General features: G+C 43.6%; 1 protein-coding gene across 1 annotated transcript in view; it reads right to left on the bottom strand.

Annotated features, from left to right (window-relative positions):
- The window catches only part of csmd1b (CUB and Sushi multiple domains 1b), a 1,295,488-nt gene that overhangs the window by 1,111,966 nt on the left and 162,833 nt on the right, over nt 1–20,689 (bottom strand). Inside the window, exon 4 of the mRNA XM_085996460.1 lies at nt 1,659–1,783. Coding sequence (XP_085852586.1) covers nt 1,659–1,783 — 125 coding nt within the window. The remainder of the gene's footprint in view (nt 1–1,658; nt 1,784–20,689) is intronic.

The following is a 20,689-nucleotide window of genomic DNA, read 5'->3' as shown; positions in this document are numbered from 1 at the left end:
CAGAAAAACATTGAGAAGCTGAAAATATAATAAAGAATAGTCAGCACGGATTTCAAAAGAGAAGGTAATGCTTGACCAACCTTACTGAATTCTTTGAAGCAGTAACCAAAAGGGTAGGCAAGGATAATACAGTTGATGTGATATACATGGACTTTCAAAAGGCCTCCAATAAGGCTGTAATAGACTCATGACTAAGGTCAGAGCATGTGTAGTCAGGGGAAAAGTAGCAGAATGGATAACAAACTGACTGCAAAGCAGAAGACACAGAATAAGGGATAAATCACATTGGCGGAAGATGGGAAGTGGTGTTCCAAAGGGATTGGTGTTGGGACCACTGTTGTTCACCATTTACAGAAATGATTTGGATTCAGATTCGGAAGTACTACATCAAAATTTCCAGATGACACCAAATTGGGGGGTGTAGTTAATACAGAGGTGAACTGTGACAAAACTTAACAAACTTGCGGAATGGGCGTGTAATGGAAAATGAATTTCAATATAAATAAGTGTGAGGTGGTGCATTTTGGTAGGAGGAATAAGGAGAACACATACTCCTTGGAAAATAAGAGTCTAAATGGGGTAGAGGCACAAAGGGATCAAAGAATACAGGTACACAAATCATTAAAAGTAGCAATGCAGATTAACAAAGTCATAAAATGTGCAAACAAAGCACTGGAGATCATTCCTAGAGGAATAGAATTCAAAAGCAGGGAAATTATGTTAAACTTATGTGAAATCTAGGTTAGACCCCACTTAACTGTGCACAGTTCTGGTCTCCATATTATAAAAAGGATATGGAGGAACTGGAGAAAGTGCAAAAATGATCTACAAGGATGCTACCAGAACTGAAAGGGTACGACAATCAGGAATGACCGAACAGGCTGGGGCTTTTTTCTCTAGAAAGGAGAAGATTGAGAGGTGACCTGATAGAGGTCCTGAAAATTAAGAAGGGGTTCAATACGTTGGCATAGAGAAGATTTTTCCACTTGTGGGGGAGTCCAAAACTCGGGGCCATGAATATAAGATAGTTACTAATAAATCCACAAAGGGATTCAGGAGAAACTTCTTTCCTCAGAGATAGGTGAGAATGTGGAACTCGCTGCCACATGGAGTAGTTGAGGTGAATAGCATAGATGCATTTAAGGGGAAGCTGGATAAGTGCATGAGGCAGAAATGTTGATTGGGTGAGATGAATTAAATAGAGTGGGAGGAGGCTCGTGTGGAGTATAAACACTGACATAGACTGGTTGGGCTGAATGGTTTGTTTCTATGCTGTAAATTCTATGTAATTCTATCTAACAAATGCCGTTTGAGAAAAAAGCACAGCTCTAATCAAGATTGTGAATCATTTCTTAGCATTTACATGACAAGACATTAGTGCACATCATATTGTACCACTTAACACATGCCATTTAAGGGCTGAGAAGTGATCCAAAAATATCAGTAAATTTAGAACCACGTTTTTTTTGATAACTAAACTATTTACTCAGGGGTTGTTTACATCTCCAAGAAAGCTTTACACGGAGGAAATACTGAATTCGTACATCATGTAAATAAAAGGCAAAAAAAAATCTGAATGTTATTTTCTTTCAGTAAACAGAGTGACAGTGTCCTTTACATGAAGTAACTCGATGTGGAAACCATTCTTGATCACTTACCCCGGCAGACTGGCCTGTGGTCACTCCAAGCAGCCAACGTGTCTGTCACTTTCTGACAAGTAATGCTTTTGGACCCCTGAAGCACATAGCTGTCATCACAAGAGAACTGTAAACTGGCTCCCACCCTGAAGGAATTACAAACAGGATTGCAAAGGTTACTACTTCCCACAACTTTGAATAATTCCCCCTTCCTTCAATTAAGTGTTTTAAACCACAAAGATGTAGTACATGACAAATATTCAACACTTTAGACATTTGATGAACAAGATTTTCACTTGCAATTTAATAGCAACTTTGCTATTTATAAATATAAGGGTCGAATTTCCTCAACACATTTAGCATGCTCCTGTCTTAACTGTCGGGAATGCAATAGAAGGGCTGGAAAACAGGCCAGGACCCAGATATACTGTATCCTGGCCTGATATCAATGTTCCCCTTTGGCCTTGTAGGGAGTGGATCTCCGTCCATCTCTTACACGGCCAGTGGTGTGAGAGAGGGCATGGTGGGGACACCCTATGTTGAGAATCCCCATGACCTCAACCAGTGAGAAGAATCAAAGCGGCCTCCTCCTCAATGGATTTGCGAACCACCGACATGGTCTATGCCAGGGAAATAGCCTGGATCCATGAAGATCAACATTTTTTACTGAGGGTAATCCAGCCCCTAGGGTCTGAATTGGAATATTTCTGGGCTGGGGACCCAACATCCATCCCAAGCTGGGCTGCAAGGCCGCATCCCGGGGTAGGCACGTGCCCAAGTTGCATTCCTAATGGTGTGAGCACCCGCTGGCAATGCTTAAAATAGGGTGACTTTGCACTTAACCCCACACATGGCAGCACAGACTTCATAGATCACTGTTCCTTTAAGTGTTGAATGTTATCCCTTTGTACAGAACTTTGCCCCTTTGGCTGATAATGTACAGAACCTTGTCCCACTGTTTCATAAAGCTAAAGGCTTAAAATCCGTATTACTGAATTTCTGAATGCTCACTGAAGTCGATAGCTAAGAATATAAATTCTTACTGCACTGAAAAATGGCTTTCTTCATCAAAGAACATTTCCCAGGAAAATGAGGCATTGATTTTCCTCATTGGATTCCAAGTTTGAGTGACTTGGCATAAAAAATCCTGAAAATTCCTAACCTTACCATTAGCAAAATTTGCTGCTCAAGTACTATAATTTTGCATAAATGTGCTGGGATCCTTCGAAAAAATCATCTTCATGCATTTAAGTTCTACTGTAGTGTGAATTGAAGCCAGGCTTCTAGGAAGGGATCAGAATTCCCCAACCTTTGTAAAGCAAAGGCTACTTTTCTTCAGTCTGATACATTAGGCGACTCAACCGCCCTCGCAATTGGGAACATTTTCAATATTGAATTACCCGCCATCAAAATCGCATTCTCAGAAATTGCAAGTTTCAAAGCTACCAAGTCCTGCAATTTGATCAGTAGATTTTTAATCATGGAGAAAAAACAGCCATTATCCCCCAGTTTGATGTTTTGTTCATATTTTCTGTCGATAAGAACCCTGTAAACATGTCAGACAGTGAAAGATGGCTTTCAGCATAGGTAGAATCTGTTGATGATTCATTTGAATATTCTTACAACAGACATCATACCAAAACTGCACAGCTTAAAGCCATTGCTGTACAAAACTAGAAATCACTGTACCAAGTTTCCAGAGTCACCCACTGTTGTTCCATGTGGTGATTCCCTTCTATTGGTGTGCTTTGGCTGTCTTGAGCAGTTTGTGTCTTCAGTGCAGACAATGCTGGCTGTAGAATGTGATTTAACGTAGCTGATTAGATGTGGTAAAGCAGGTCGGTATGGTTTTGGCATAGCAATATTGCTGCATGTGAAAAAATCTTATGACAAGCTGGAGCTGTGAGCTATTGAGCCTTTATGGAATAGCTGATCATTATTGGCATGTATATCTACTATAGGCTGCCTCCTGTATACAAGTTGTGTGAATGTGCGCTTTTCCCTCTGGTTTTGCTTCTGAGATTTGCTGTGGCTGGTGGCTTTTGTTCTGGAGTCTGGAGAATGAACCAAAGAGTACTTCCAGCACAGTGAACAGTTATAGTCAAAGGAGTATCCTGCAAGCCTCTGAAATTCTCTCGAAGCAGGAAGTATTAAATAGGCTTTCTCTCTCCCTCCTCTCCTTCTCACAGCCCACTTCTCAGGGGAAGGGGAGCAGAGCAGGGGAGAAGAAGGGATAAGCTTCAGAAATGTCAGCTTACATCTCAGACATACCATCGGCTTCACCTTTCCCGCTATCTTTAAATTATTTTATCACATTTAGCAACTACAAAACAACATGTCATTCTCCAAAACTCCTGCTCTTTGAAGCTTCGCTTTTAAACTTAAATATATTTTAACTAACAGCAATTTGACAACACTCTTAATATGGGTAACTTGCCTAGGTCAAAATATCAGCACACAAACTGGTCAATCTAGTTAAATCTTTTCACATGACAATCATAGGGAAGAGAGCAACATAGGAAGGAACATAGGAACAGGTCAGTCAGCCCCTCTAGCATTCATTTAGATCATGGCTGATCTGTATCTTAACTCCATTTACCCACCTTGGTCCCTTAATACCCTATCAATCTATCATAACTTAGTGTTAAGTCTTAGACAACCTGGCAAATCGTCCAATTCATGCTTGTACGGTTATTTTTTTGTTTCTGAACCTGTCCCACAGTATAAATGGTTAGATTTGGCAGAAGGGAACCAGGTTACATTACAGAACTGCTTTAATTGGAAATGATTCTGTAATATAAGTAGGGTATAATTTTCACAAACAGGTTCAGTTAAGCAAAGGAAGGCAATAATCTACATAACAACACAAGTGATGATAGTGACTTAGGTTAAAACACGAGTTAGGCCACAGCTAGAGTACTGCATGCAGTCCTGGTCACCACATTACAGGAAAGACATGATTGCACTAGAGAGGGTACAGAGAAGATTTAATATTATGTTGCCAGGACTGGAGAATTTTAGCTATGAGGAAAGATTGGATAGGCTGGGGTTGTTTTCTTTGGAATGGAGGAGGCTGAGGGGAGACTTGATTAAGGTGTATAAAATTATGAGGGGCCTAGATAGAGTGGATAGGAAGGACCTATTTCCCCTAGCAGAGAGGTCAATAACCAGGGGGCATAGATTTAAAGTAATTGGTAGAAGGATTAGAGGGGAGTTGAGGAGAAGTTTTTTCATCCAGAGGGTGGTGGAGGTCTGGAACTCACTGCCTGAAAGGGTGGTAGAGGCAGAAACCCTCATCACATTTAAAAAGTACTTGGATATGCACCCGAAGGGCTGTAACCTACAGGGCTATGGACCACGAGCTAGAACGTGGGATTAGGCTGGATAGCACTTTTTCGGCCGGCAAAGACACGATGATCCTTCTGTGCTATAAATTTCTATTATTCTATGATTCTATGATTCTAGATAGGAAAGTAAAGTTACAACTGCAAATAAAGAGCAAAATTTAAATTATTCATCTTTTTAAAAAGATTCTTAAAAATCATAGGGTTTCATGAAAGGGAGGAACTGAAAGAAATCAGTATTTGTAGGGAAATGGTGTTAGGGAAATTGATGGGATTGAAGGATGATAAATCCCCAGGGCCTGATAATCTACATCCTAGGGTACTTAAGGAAGTGGCCCTAGAAATAGTAGATGCATTGCTCATCGTCTTCCAACATTCGATGGAATCTGGAACAGTACCCATGGATTGGAGGGTAGCTAATGTTACCCCACTATTCAAAAAAGATGGTAGAGAGAAAACGGGGAATTACAGACCGGTAAGCCTGACATCGGTAGTGGGGAAAATGCGAGAGTCCATTATAAAAGATGTAATAGCAGAGCACTTGGAAAACAGTGACAGGATCGGACAAAGTCAACATGGATTCACAAAAGGTAAATCGTGCTTGACTAATCTACTGGAATTTTTTGAGGATGTAACTGGTAAAATAGATAAGGGAGAACCAGTGGATGTGGTGTATCTGGACTTTCAGAAGGCCTTCGATAAGGTCCCGCATAAGAGATTAGCATGTAAAGTTAAGGCACATGGGATTGGGGGCAAGGTATTGACTTGGATAGAGAACTGGTTGGCAGACAGAAAGCAAAGAGCTGGAATAAACGGGTCTTTTTCCGAGTGGCAGGCAGTGACTAGTGGGGTACCGCAGGGATCGGTCCTTGGACCCCAGCTATTCACAATATATATTAATGATGATCTAGACAAGGGAACTAGATATAATATCTCTAAATTTGCAGACGACACAAAGCTGGCTGGGCGTGTGTGCTGTGAGGAGGATGTCGAGAAACTCCAGGATGATTTGGACATGTTGGGTGATTGGGCAGAAACATGGCAGATGCAATATAACGTGGATAAATGTGAGGTTGTCCACTTTGGTGGCAAAAACGGGAAGGCAGATTATTATCTAAATGGCAATAGATTGGGAGAAGGGGAAGTGCAACGAGACCTGGGTGTCCTTTTGCACCAGTCGCTGAAGGTAAGCATGCAGGTGCAGCAGGCGGTTAAGAAGGCAAATGGTATGTTGGCCTTCGTAGCGAGAGGGTTTGAGTACAGGAACAAAGATGTCTTGCTGCAGTTGTACAGGGCCTTGGTGAGACCGCACCTTGAGTATTGTGTGCAGTTTTGGTCGCCTTATCTGAAGAAGGATGTTCTTGCCATGGAAGCAGTTCAGCGAAGATTCACCAGACTGATACCTGGGATGGCAGGAATGACGTATGAGGAGAGATTGGGTCGATTGGGCTTGTACTTGCTGGAGTTTAGAAGAATGAGAGCTGATCTCATTGAAACTTATAAAATTCTGACAGGACTGGACAGACTAGATGCAGGAAGGATGTTCCCGATGGTCGGGGAGTCCAGAACCAGGGGACACAGTCTAAGGATAAGGGGTAAGCCATTTAGGACAGAAATGAGGAGGAATTTCTTCGCCCAGAGAGTGGTGAACCTGTGGAATTCTCTACCACAGAAGGCAGTGGAGGCCAGTTCATTAAATATATTCAAGAAGGAGTTGGATATATTTCTTAAGGCTAAAGGGATCAAGGGGTATGGGGAGAAAGCAGGGACAGGGTATTGAATTTGGATGATCAGCCAGGATCGCATTGAATGGCGGAGCAGGCTCGAGGGGCCGAATGGCCTACTCCTGCTCCTATCTTCTATGTTTCTATGTTTTATCTCTAAATATAGGGGGTGAAATTCCCCTAGAGAACTGTTTGGGGCACTAAGTAAAAAATGTTTGGAAAGTTAGCGCCAGGTGCTAACCTTTTCAAACATTAGTTAAATTCCCATTTTTTCTTCCAAGAGTAAAGTGGACGCTAAATCAAGCGCTCCACTTCCCTCTTGGAGTGCAAGAGGAGGGGAATGTCCCGATCCGGGCCGATGTGCTCAGCAGCACCACACGTGGCCAAGCGTGGCGTTGCCACATTGCAGGGGTTCTTCCCTGCATTTAACGGGACGGGCCCCATGCTGCGAGCTCTGCAGGTTTATTTTTAGATATGTGGGCCACCAGAGAACGGGATCAGCCCGGCACTCTGCACGGACGCCGCGACCAGTGGCCAAAAATAAATATTTAAAAAAACAGCAGATTTTTTTGGCAACCCCTGCAGCAGTCGGTGACATCGCCCGGCGCTGCTGCGGGGCGCAAATGCCAATTTTTCTTCTGAGGCGCTACCGGGGCGCTGCGCCCAAAGATGACGGGCACAGAAGATTGGGGCGCTACCTGGTAGTGCCACCGCTAACCTCCAGAGGAATTTCACGGGAGGCACGGTTATCGCCTAATGGGGGGGAGGGGGCGGCGCAGAGCCACTCGTGCCCCGTTAGCGCCTCCCACTGGAGGCGCAAACGTGGGGAATTTCACCCCCATAAAGTTTTTTTAAAGATCAATTCTTGTCACTGAGCACTACCTCTATGCAATCTCTGTTTACCAAATCTGTGCTTATACTATCACAGTGCCTGATCTTGTCCTCATTCAAAGCCCACGCACGTGCCCTGGCCAGCAGGGGGGGGGGCGGTCACTAAACAGCAGTCAGGAGCAGGAAACCTGGTAGATTTTCTCCTTCCCTTTCTCATGATGCTGAGGCCAATAGCAAAAACCTGACCAGGATCAACTATCTCAGGGAAAACCAATTTACGCAAATGCGTTCCAGTGACTTGCATTCAGCAAACTGAATCTGGAAAAGATTGACAATTGTCCTCAAACTCCACAAAAACATTAAAGCAGCATGCTACAATTCACCCGATGCAAAGCCAGAAACCTGATTCAGTAATCATGCTTATTTCTATTCATATTTTAAATATATGAAATCAAAAAAAAAAATTGTTGCCTTTAAGAAAATTACTGATTTATGATCCTAACATGGCCTAGGATGTTCTATGAAATAAAATAAATAAAAAAGCATGCCATTTACAAACTATTTATTGCAGGTTCTACCCTACTCACTCGACAATCTTTGAGAGGGAACCAGCTGCAGTGAAACTCCCAAAAAGACTATGAAGTCTCTCCCTGACTTAACAGTGTCCTTAATGTATTTTTGAAATTATTTAGAAATGGGCAATTTTGAAACACTGGGCTCCAGGACTGTGAGAATATGTGATTGTCTCCCTCCCCCCAGTCACTCTCCCTCTCTGTTGATAAGCCAACAATCTTCCCTTGCATACAATTTTCCCCCTTCCGTGTGAGGACTTACTTACAACATTTGATGAATGTAGTTTGACACTTGTGCAAGCAATTATCGCTTGCAATCAATGATATATTCAAACAGCAACAGAAAACCTCAGCTTTTTGCCAGAAAATGCTGTAAAACAAAAAAGGTTTGCTCTGTTTGCCATTCATCGGTCCTGAGTTTGATTCACTGATGGGCTTTTAACTCTGTTTAGTTATTTACTGTGAGATTTAATGACTCATTAATTAAACAGAAATGATTATTTTGGCATTTTTCTCTTTATGTAAGAGGGTTCATCGCCATCAAGTGATGAATCCCATTAAAAACTGACAGGGTGCTCATAGTGTTAAATTGATTCACGGGACATTCTTTAAAGCTAATTTGAAAGTATTTACAAAATGTTGATATGAAATCTTGAAAGCAATAGAAAGGAAGATCAGGCGGGGTGTATATTGACCACACTCAGCATCTCTGGGGAGTGCGGTGGCTGAGACCAAATGCTTGGTCAAAGAGGTGATTTTTAAGGAAAACCTTAAAGGAGGTGAGGGAGCTGGAAAGGCGGAGGGGTTTAAAGCGAGAATTCCAGAACGTGGGCCCTAGGCGGCTGAAGGCACAGCTACCAATGATGGGGAAAAGGGAGGGAGGATACTCAAGTATCAGAGGAACGGATATTCGAGGAGGGTTACAGCACTGGAAAAGGTTACAAAGATAGGGAGTGATGAGGCCATGCAGACATTAAAACGTATGGTTGAGAATTTTACATTTGAGGCATTGGAGTCTCAAAGCCAATGTAGGTCAGTAAGGACGGGGGTGATGAATAAGGGGATCTCTGTGCAGTAATAAGATAGGGGCAGCAGATGTTTGGATGAGCTGAAGTTGTTGGAGGGTGGCGAAAGAAGGGCCAGTCACGAGAGCATTGGAATAGTTGAGTCGTCGTCGTACGTGTCTTCACACTGTTCCCTTTGGGGAACTGTATGAAGTGGTGGAAGGATTTCTGGCGGCGTTAACGCTCCTTCCGTGACCGTAACCATCTACATACCAGCCATTAGGGTGGTTAGTCCTATAGCGGGAGGGTTTTACGGGCTCCCACAACCCATACGAGGGGGGGGGCCACCCACACCCACGGACGCAAGTATCCCGCTGGATGTCAACCCAGAATTTAGAGCCGGAGCTCTGACTCCACTTGCCGGGACTGTCTGGAGCGGGGTTCGAAACCCTACACCTTCTGGCCCAGCGGCGGGGATGCTACCGCTACGCCAAAGGCCCACTCCGGAATAGTTGAGTGTGGAGGTGACAAATGCATGGACGAGGGTTTCAGCAGCAGATCGGCTGAGGCAGGGATGGAGGTGGGTGATGTTATGGAAAGGGAATGGTATCAGAAGCTCAGCTCCAGGTCAAAGAGGACGCCAAGTATGCAAACAGACTTGCTCAGTCTGAGTAATTGGGGAGGGAGATGGAGTAGATGGCAAGAGTACACAATTTGTGGCACGGGTCAAAGACGATGGCTTCGGTCTTCCCAATCGTTTGCTGTAGGAAATTGCGGCTCATCCAAGACTGGATGTCAGACAAGCAGCCTGACAGCACAGAGGAAATGAAGGAGTCAAGAGAGCTGATTTGCAAAACGTGTGGCAGCTGTACACATCCCCCTGCAACATGTTTCTGACATGTGACAGCAGGAGAGTTGTGCTGGTGTGTAGTAAGTTTAATATCAAATTCTCAACTGACCCTCTGATAACTGACTGCTGGTTAGCAGCTGAGGAACCATTTGTACAACAAGCTCCCACTCCCCACGTTCAATGGATAAATTCAGCTTAGTCAACCGCATCTCACACGTTTGAGACAAGCTCACCTTGTCCAGAGAAATGAGCAATCAGCCAAAAGTTGCTAATCTGCTAGCTGGCTGAGTCCAATGGTGCAACAGTGGGTGGGGTGAGTGGGATGGGGAGAAGGTTAGTGAGGTTAGCCCCCTGTCGATGGACTGGGCAGGAAGATCAGTGAGAGAGGAGAATGGGGCAGATGGGATTGCTGCTCATAAGGAAACAGTGACGAGTGCCATGGGTCTTTTGGAGAGTGCTGAGAGAGGCACAGAGGGCAGCTATGGCCTTATTAAAGGGGGATTCGAGCCTTGGGGTAGCAGAAGCGCAGGAAGGCAGAGGACTAGTGATGTGTTGGGGTCGGGATTGAGGGTGGAAAGTACCCAAGATGGGAGAAATGAAAGATTGGTGACAGGAAGGGGAGGAGAGAAGAGCCGGAGAGGGGTGAAAGATAATAGAGGAAGATACAAGTAATGGGCTCAGGTCTAGAGCGGCAGCCAAAATGCTCATGCCAATTGACTCAGAAGGAATTCAGGTCACATGGGCATGGAGGAACCGATATGATCCAATCCAATGTCCCTGTGATGAGACAAAGTCAACTTCTGGACATTGTGGAGTCAGGTTGTAGCATGCACAAAACAATGTCCAGGTTCGTGAGTCAGTTGTGGAATGGGGGGATGGGTGGGGGTGTTCAGAAGCTGTTTAAAGGACAAAGTATCAGTTAAGGCATTTGTGGAGGCTGTCCAGTGGAATCAGGGGGCTGAGGAGGAACTGAGAGTCATCCATGAGCCATCAGAAGTTGATCCAGGGATCCAGCGGAGGTGCATAGTGGCCTCAGTGCACACTAGTTGATCCAGTGGACCAGCAGAGGAAGGAGGAGCAGTGGGAGAGGAGCAGTGGGAGTGAAACTCAAGGACCTACAGCAATGGAGATGAGGGAAGGGCAAAGGGTATAATCCATCGGAGCAGTGCAGATGAGCCTCCTGGTCCAAGGAGCAGTTGTAGGGCAATGAAAGACTTGCATTTATATAGCGCCTTTCATGACCACCAGATGTCCCAAAGCGCTTTACAGCCAATGATGTACTTTTGAAGTGTAGTCACTGTTGTAATGTAGGAAACGTGACAGCCAATTTGTGCACAGCAAGCTCCCGCAAACAGCAACGTGATAATGACCGGATAATCTGTTTTTTTAGTGATGTTAATTGAGGGATAAATATTGGCCAGGACACCGGGGATAATTCCCCTGCTCTTCTTCGAAATAGTGCCATAGGATCTTTTACGTCCACCTAAGAGAGCAGACGGTGTTATGTTCATAAATAAATAGATGTTTTCATTATGAACAGCTAGCTTGAGCTAGTCATTTATTCAGCCATGTGGACTAGTGTACAGGCATCCATCTTGACTACTGCCTTGTGGGTAGCCCCTTACTAAACATACAGCTCCACCTAGTGTACCATTCTAGAATGACATGTTACTGATCATTACATCCCCCTTCCTTAGAGGTTAAACAAAATCAATATCAATCAATCATAACGACATAAACATCTTTACAACAGTCAACACATTTTCAAAGCTTTACTTTATGAACTCTAAGCTTTTCATTCTTTTATTATAGTTTTCTTTGTACTCAAAGATTAAGTCTATCAGGCTTTTTTACTTCACGTGTGGATCTTCTCAGCACAGGTAAGTCTGATGTGTTTTCATGAGAGCCTGTATGTGTGTTTGTGTTAGATTGTGCTGGTGGTAAGTGACAAGATTCAGTTGCGGCATTGTCATCGATTTGCTCTTGGATAGTTTCTTGTGTTTTCAGGAGGGAACAGCGGTTCCTCCTGAGAATCTGTCCTTCCTCAGTTCTAACGGGGTATGACCTTGGTCCTACTTCCTCAAGAATTGTAGCTTTCCTGTTCCATGCATTTGGATCCTCAATCCTGACAACATCATCCCTTGTCAATGGTTTCAGAGTTTTGGATGACTTGTCATAGTGTGATTCCTGTTTCAGCTTTAACAGTTGAAGTCTCTGTCTTAGTTCCTTACTCTGCTTTTCTTTTGCACAGCAGGGTAGCGTGGTGCGCAACTTGTGACCCATTAGGAGTTCAGCAGGTGAAGAACCACAGTCTAAAGGGGAGGCTCAGTAGCTCAGCAGGGCGAGATAAGGATCAGACTTGCTTTCTGTTGCTTTCTTCAGTAGCTGTTTGAGAACTTGAACACCTTTCTCTGCCTTACCATTCGACTGAGCATACAGAGGACTGGATGTGATGTGTTGAAAGTCATAATGTGCTGCAAACTGTTGCCACTCCTTACAGTTGAAGCACGGACCATTGTCGCTAACGGCAATCCTGGGAATTCCATGTCTGGCGAAGATGGATTTAACATGCATTATGACACTGCTTGCTGATGTGCTTGAGAGCAGCGCCATCTCAGGATAGTTAGAATAGTAGTCAATCACTATTAGATAGTCTTTACCATTCAAATGAAAGAGGTCCATACCAACCTTTTGCCATGGTGCTGTTGGTAAGTCAGCTACTATCATTGGTTCCTTTGCTTGTTTCTTTTGGTGTTTCTGACATGTCTCACATATGCCTATCATGTTCTCAATGTCCTTATTTATGCCAGGCCAATAAACAGTGTCTCTTGCTCTCATTTTGCATTTTTCAATTCCGAGGTGTCCCTCATGAATCCTTTTGAGCATGTCTTGACATAGAGCCTGTGGAATGACTATTCTGTTCTGTTTTAGTAATAGTCCACTTGCGACACTTAACTCTGACCTGATGTGATAGTACTTTGGACAGGAACCTTTTGGCCAACCATGATGAATGTTCTCTATTACTGTTTGTAACACTGTATCTTTTACTGTTTCTTCTGCTATTTGCTTTGATATTGTGTCTGACACGGGCAGCGCAGCAGTGACCATACTCACATGAACATCCACGTCTTCCTCAGTAGAGCTCACATGGCTCATTGTGGATGCTCGGGATAGTGCATCTGCTAACACTATGTGTTTGCCTGGTGTGTAGATCAGTTCAAAGTCATATCTTTGCAGCTTCATCATGAGTCGTTGAATCCTTGCAGACATCTCATTCAGATTTTTTTTTTATGATGGCAACCAGTGGGCAGTGGTCTGTCTCAACTGTGAAGGTGGGAAGTCCATATATGTAGCCATGGAACTTTTCTAGTCCAACTACCAAGCCTAGACATTCCTTTTCAATCTGGGCGTATCGACACTCAGAATCAGTCATAGACCTGGAGGCATAGGCAACAGGCTTCCAATCTTCACCCTCTGCTTGTAGCAAGACCACGCCTAGGCCATCTTTTGCTGCATCCGTTGACACTTTGATTCTCTTTGTTGGGTCAAAGAAGGTGAGTACAGGTGTGGTTGTCAGCACTGTTTTGAGGTTCATCCACTCTTGTTCATGTCTTTCTGTCCATGCGAACTCATTTGTTTTATGTAGCAGGTCTCGCAGACAGGCTGTCTTGGCTGACAAGTTAGGAATGAACTTTCCAATGAAGTTTATCATCCCCATGATGCGTAGTACTCCTTTTTTGCCAGTGGGTCGGGGCATTTTGAGTATGGCATTTACTTTCTCCATATCTGGCTCTATTCCTTTACCAGATAGATTATCTCCTAGGAAAGTGACTTCCTGGACGCCAAACTGACACTTGGCATTGTTGAGCTTCAGTCCATTCCGGCGTATGCTCTGTAGCACTTTAATCAGTCTCTCATTGTGTTCTTTCAGTGTGGAGCCCCAGATGATGATGTCATCAACATAGACCCGAACTCCTTCCAGACCTTCAATTATGTGTTCCATCGCTCTATGAAAGATTTCAGATGCAGATATTATCCCGAAAGGCATTCTGAGGAAACAATACCTGCCAAATGGTGTGTTAAAGGTACAGTATTTGGTGCTCTCTTCATCCAGTTTTAGTTGCCAAAATCCTTGTGAGGCATCAAGCTTTGTGAAGTATCTGGCACCTGACATTTTACTGGTGATTTCTTCTCGCTTGGGAATCTGGTAGTGTTCACGTTTTATGTTTGCATTTAAGTCCTTTGGATCCATGCATACTCTTAGATCATTGTTCTTTTTCTTTACACATACCATGGAGTTAACCCAGTCTGTTGGCTCTTTGACTTTCCTGATGACTCCTAGTGTGGTCATTCTGTCCAGTTCTTTCTTGAGCCGGTCACGCAGGGGTGCTGGAACTCTCCGTGGAGCATGTACCACTGGCTGAGCATTCTCCTTTAGCTGGATCTTATAAGTGAATGGTAGAACTCCAAATCCTTTGAACACATCCTGGAAATTACTCACTACAGAATCCACCGAGTCATCTGGTCTGCTTATGGCACAGTTTATACGGTAGACTCTCTTGACCAGTTCTAAGTCCTCACAAGCTTTGTCATCTAATAGTGAATCAAGTCCTTCAGCCACAACAGAAAACATGAGATGATGCACTTTGTCTTTGACTGTCACTTTAAGTCTGCATACACCTAAGCTATCTATTTTCTGTCCATTATAGTTCTTCAGTAGTACTGACTTTTTCTGTATTTTGGGCTTTTCTTTCATATTTTTAATGTCACTCATACTGATTAAGTTTGCTTTTGCCCCAGTGTCTAGTTTCAATGTAACTAATGCTCCATTTACCTGCAGTGGCATTATCCATTTGTCCTCTTTTACTGCATTAACTTTATGTTCAGCATTGTCCATTCCTGAGGGCTGCACATTTTCTGTATCCTTTTCTATATTGTCACATGACACCATTCCTACAAAAAATGTCTCACTTAAATCAGTGTCCTCAATCACATTGACTTGTTGACCTTTCTTTGTTTTTACTTTTGAAAAGCATTGTTTGGCCAAGTGATTCTTTCCATTACATTTTGTGCACATTTTCCCAAACGTAGGGCATTGTCTTGACTGGTGCTGGTAACCACAGCATTTACAATTAAAAGTTCCATCCTCCGATTGCTTTGCATTTCTGTTCTGCCCATGTTTCTTCCCCTTGTAGGACACAGCACCGACAGCAGCACAGTCATTCACTACAGTCGCATTATTATTAATTTCACTGAAAGTCTTTGCGTGCTGTTGAGCTAGCTCACTGGCATGGCATATTTTCACAGCATCCTCCAATGTTAGTTCGGTTTCTCTCAACAAATGTTCCCTGACTTTTTTATCATGAATACCAAACACAATCTGGTCACGAACCATGGATGATTTCAGTTCAGAGAAATTACATGTCTGTGCTTTCAGTTTCAGATCGGTCACATAGCTATCAAAAGTCCATTTTGCTGCTGTGTCCGTGAATGGAACACGTACCGCTCATAGGTCTCATTCTTTTTTGGAGAACAATGTGTATCAAACTTCTTTAGCACATCGTCCATTTTTTCTCTGTCCTCCTCTTGATCAAATACAAACATATTAAATACCTCTATCGCCTGCGGGCCTGCAACCGTGAGCAGTAACGCTATTTTCCTTGCGTCTGGCTTTGTACCGAACCCGATGGCAGCAACGTAGAGTTCGAATTGTTGTTTGAAAGTCTGCCAATTGCAGTCGACATTCCCCGTGAGTTTCAAACCCTCCGGTGGCTTCAAATTTTCCATGTCGCGTTTCACAATATTCAGCAGATATTACCACTCTGGTACCATGTTATGTTCATAAATAAATAGACGTTTTCATTATGAACAGCTAGCTTGAGCTAGGCATTTATTCAGCCATGTGGACTAATGTACAGGCATCCATCTTGACTACTGCCTTGTGGGTAGCCCCTTACTAAACATACAGCTCCACCTAGTGTACCATTCTAGAATGACATGTTACTGATCATTACAGACGGGGCCTTGGTTTAACGTCTCATCCGAAAGACGGCACCTCCGACAGTACAGCCCGCCCTCGGTACTGCACTGGACTGTCAGCCTAGATTTTTATGCTCAAATCTCTGCAGTGGAACTTGAACCCACGACCTTCTGATTCAGAGGCGAGAGTGCTGACAACTAAGCCACAGCTGACAAGCACACAGGATTAGAAGTTTGAAGAGTTAATCCAACTCAATCTAGACAAAGGTGATGGAGAAGTTCTGAAGGCCAAATGGAGCGAAACATTGTCAGTGGCCATGGGAAGCAAGCGGATAACAACAATAACAACAACTTGTATTTATATAGCACCTTAACATCGTAAAATGTCCCAAGGTGCTGCACAGGAGTATAATAAGACAAAAAATTTGACACCGAGCCACATAAGGAGAAATTAGAGCAGCTTGGTCAAAGTGGTAGTTTTTAAGGAGCGTCTAAAAGGAGGAAAGAGAGGTAGGGAGGCGGAGAGGTTTAGGCAGGGAATTCCAGAGCGTAGGGTCGAGGCAACAGAAGGCATGGCCACCAAAAGTTGAGCGATTATAATCAGGGATGCTCAAGAGGGCAGAATTAGAGGAGCGCAGATATCTTCGGGGTGCGGGGGGGATTGTGGGGCTGAAGGAGATTACAGAGGCCATGGAGAGATTTGAAAACAAGGATGAGAATTTTGAAATCGAGGCTCTGCTTAACCGGGAGCCAATGTAGATCAGCGAGCACAAAGGAGATGGACGAACGGGACTTGGTGCGAGTTAGGACACGGGCAGCCGAGTTTTGGATGACCTCCAGTTTATGTAGGGTGGAATGTGGAAGGCCAGCCAGGAGTGCATTGGAATAGTCAAGTCTGGAGGTAACAAAGGCATGGATGAGAGTTTCAGCAGCGGATGAGCTGAGGCAAGGTGGAGACGGGCGAAGTTATGGAGGTAGAAATAGGCGGTCTTTGTTATGCTGCGGATATGTGGTCGGAAGCTCATTTCAGGGTCAAATCTGACACCAAGGTTGCGAACAGTGTGGTTCAGCCTCAGGCAGATGTCAGGATAACAGCAAAGCAGAGATCATTCAGCAGCATGGGAGCAGCATCCAGACCACACCTGGAGCACTGTGTTCAGTTCTGGGCACCACACCTCAGGAAGGATATATTGGCCTTGAAGGGAGTGCAGCGTAGGTTTACCAGAATGGTACCGGGACTCCAAGTTTTAAATTACGAGGAGAGAATACACAAACTAGGGTTGCATTCCCTGCAATTTAGAAGGTTAAGGAGTGATTTGATCAAAGGTTTGAAGATATTAAGGGGAACAGATAAGGCAGATAGAGAAACTATTTCCACTGGTTGGAGATTCTCGGACTGGGGGCGTAGTCTAAAAATTACAGCCAGGTCTCTCAGGAGTGAAATTAGGCAACACTTCTACACGCAAAGGGTAATACAAGTTTGGAACTCTCTTCCGCAAATGGCAATTGATGATAGGTCAATTGTTGATTTTAAATCTGAGATTGATAGATTTTTGTTAACTAAAGGTATTAAGGGATATGGGCTAAAGGCGGATATATGGAGTTAAATTGCAGATCAGCCATGATCTCATTGAATAGTGGAACTGGCTCAAGGGGCTAAATGGCCTACTCTTGTTCCTGTTTTCCTATGTTCCTAGAACAGAATGGAAACCAGCAAGAATGAATCCAAGCCAGCTCAGTGTAGAGTGAAAAGATCTGGCGGAGTAGCAGAAACTGAGCCTACAGAAGCAGGCCAGGTGGGTGAATGGTGGCAGTCCAGCTGAGAATAGTGTCTCAATAAAAAGTAGTGATGAAGGTGAGGGTCATATTAAAGCTCAGAAGCTGGCATAGTAATGGTATTTAATTCTGCCCAGAATTCAACAAAGCACCCGGGTAAAGCTAAGAAGCCAACAGTTCATTGGATTAGAATCCAGAAGCCCAGCAGGTAAGAGTACAGGTGGAAGATGGTCACTGATGTTTATCAGTTGCAGCAATTCTCACGAAGTTAGCAATTTCTTGTGCTCAGCATTGTACTCCTTCTCAAGATAAAAGTTCTTAAAAACTCAGCGGATTGCAAAATCCATTATTTTGTTCCTCTGTAAAATGTAAACCAATTATATGGAAATATTGGGAGAGAGCTCTAAACAGAAATATAGAGCATGTACAGAGAATGGGACATTAAGGAGAAAAGCAAAGAGGTAATGCTAAACCTATACAAATCATTGGTTCAGTTGCAGTTAGAATATTGTGTCCAGTTTTGGGTGCCCCCTTTAGGCAGGATGTCAAAGCCCGGAAGAGAATGCACAAAAGATTTACCATGGTGATGACCATGATGCGAGGCTTTAATTACAAGGACAGACTAGAAAAAACAGGGGCCATTTTCATTAGTGCAGAGACAGTTAAGAGAAGATTAGAAAGTGGTGTTCAAAATTACAAAGGATTTCGATAAGGTAAATGGATTATTTCCAGTGGTCAGTGCTTCAACAGCTAGAGGGTATATAAGTTTAAGAAGAAAGAAGAGAGGAGTTACAAATTTTCCTACACAGACAGTTGTTAGGACATGGAATGCCCTACCAGAAACAATGGCGGAAGAAGAATCCATTATAGTTTTTAAAAGGGAAATAGATAAATATTTGAAAAATACAAAAGGGTAAGGGGACTAAATGGAAAGTTCCTTTAGAAAGCTGGCACAAGGGGAGTGGGTGCAATGACTTCCATCCTTGCTGTAAAATTCTATGATTCTATGTAAACCATGTACTGAATAATCCCCAAACACAATTGGGGTAACTCACAATATATGATAATCACATTTCTATGAGATTCTTCTGGCCACTATTTTAACAAAGTACCAATGTATTTAAAATAAAATAGTGAACAAGGAGTTTCATATGAATGCATTAATGCACAATATATAACTTCATCCCAAATATGGAATTTGCTTCTGTTTTAACTTAAAAGACTGCGGTCGTGAGAAGTATCTCTTTCAGGTGCATCACAGAATCACAGAAATCACAGAAACCCCACAGTGCAGATAGAGGCCATTTCGGCCCATCGAGCCTGCACCGACACATATCCCACCTGATCCCCGTAACCCCTACACCAACACATATCCCACCCTATCCCCGTAACCCCACGTATTTAATCCCCCTAACACTAAGGGTCAATTTATCATAGCCAATCAACCTAACCCGCACATCTTTGGACTGTGGGAGGAAACCGGAGCACCCGGAGAAAACCCACGCAAACACGGGGAGAATGTGCAAACTCCACACAGACAGTCACCCGAGGCCGGATTCGAACCCGGGTCCCTGGCGCTGTGAGGCAACAGTGCTAACCACTATGCCACTGTGCTATGCCACGATCAGAGGTTTCCCCATTTTGTGATGAAAATAATGAAAGAATTATCAGAGATGTTTATCATTTACCACAAACCATTGAATACCCCCAGCTCCATCCTGATAAAGCATCACACCTGAAACACAGGCTTTCTTTTCTCTTCTGCCAGAATTCTTCGCACGCCCCTGAAGTTGAGCTGAACTGCATGACTTTTTCAGGAAGTCACTGTAAGGGGCGATTTTCCTTTGAAATATTTTTGACATCTGGCAGTGTCATGCGGGATCCTGCTCCTGTGCAACATAAAAGCCCTGGACATGCATTGGTGCATCAGTAACTTTTCCCCAAGCCTAAATAAAAGATAATTTTCTTCCAGGTTTTTCACTAAGCATCAATCAAGTTGAGCAATAAATTGTACAGTACAAAGCAAGCATTTGATGTTCTACTCCATACTAGCCTTTCTTTCAAGTTCTCCTCATGGCAATACGTTTTTTCTTCAGATAAATTGTTAAAATTGGTCGGTTGACAATTGTGTATGAATTGACTTTCTTTGCTGTCCAACATTGGTTGACAGTCATGTTCGTCAACAAACTAGGCAGTGATTGACACACCTCCCCATCCCCTTCTCTTCCCACTGTCCCACTTAAAGCAACTGCACCAATTAATACACTTTTTCAAGATCAACTAATGCACTATTCAGCTCAGCATGATTGCACTATACTGAGCAGTGTCTTCTTGAGATCCACTGGTGCTAAGTACTGCACTAAATACAGTTGGACCTTCATCATGGCAGATGGACATAACAGGTGTCTCAGCCGCTTGTCACCCAAACATGACACCTTGACATGCTACAACTTGCCTCAGCTGCTCCTTATGTACCTACCAAGACAGGCTGCAACACATATTCCAACATTTACAAAAGGATGATGGAGAGAAATCAAAAGCATCATCTTGAATACCCTTTGTTCCATGCCACTCCCAACTCAACTCAGTAAGACTCCACTGCAAGCTTAACGCCAGCTACCGCTGAGTGACTCTTGGTCCTCACCTCGTCAGAGATTGCCTGTGCAATTCTTTGGCACTGGCCAGGAATAAACATAAGACCATGTCAATACCATGCACTGGCTCCGCTGTGTCGAAGGAGTCAGCCTTGCACCATCCATTTTCATCCACAGTGCAGCCCAGGCCTCCACCCATGTTGCTAGATGAAGCCAGCTGTTGACCTTTCCTGTCAACTGAGACTAGAAAGTATTCTCAGATGTCAAAACTGATCAAAATAAACTGCATGTGCTCTTTCACCGGTCCCACTTCATCAATACAATATGAGGTAACTGCCCATAGCCAGCCTCATTTCCAGCAGGTGCACAGGAGAGTTA

Source organism: Somniosus microcephalus, chromosome 9 (genome assembly GCF_052327205.1).
Source record: "Somniosus microcephalus isolate GS21.2 chromosome 9, FLI_Smic_1.0, whole genome shotgun sequence".
Classification (NCBI taxonomy): Eukaryota; Metazoa; Chordata; class Chondrichthyes; order Squaliformes; family Somniosidae; genus Somniosus; species Somniosus microcephalus.
Note: the sequence above shows the minus strand (reverse complement) of the source record. Positions and strands in the feature narration are given on the sequence as shown.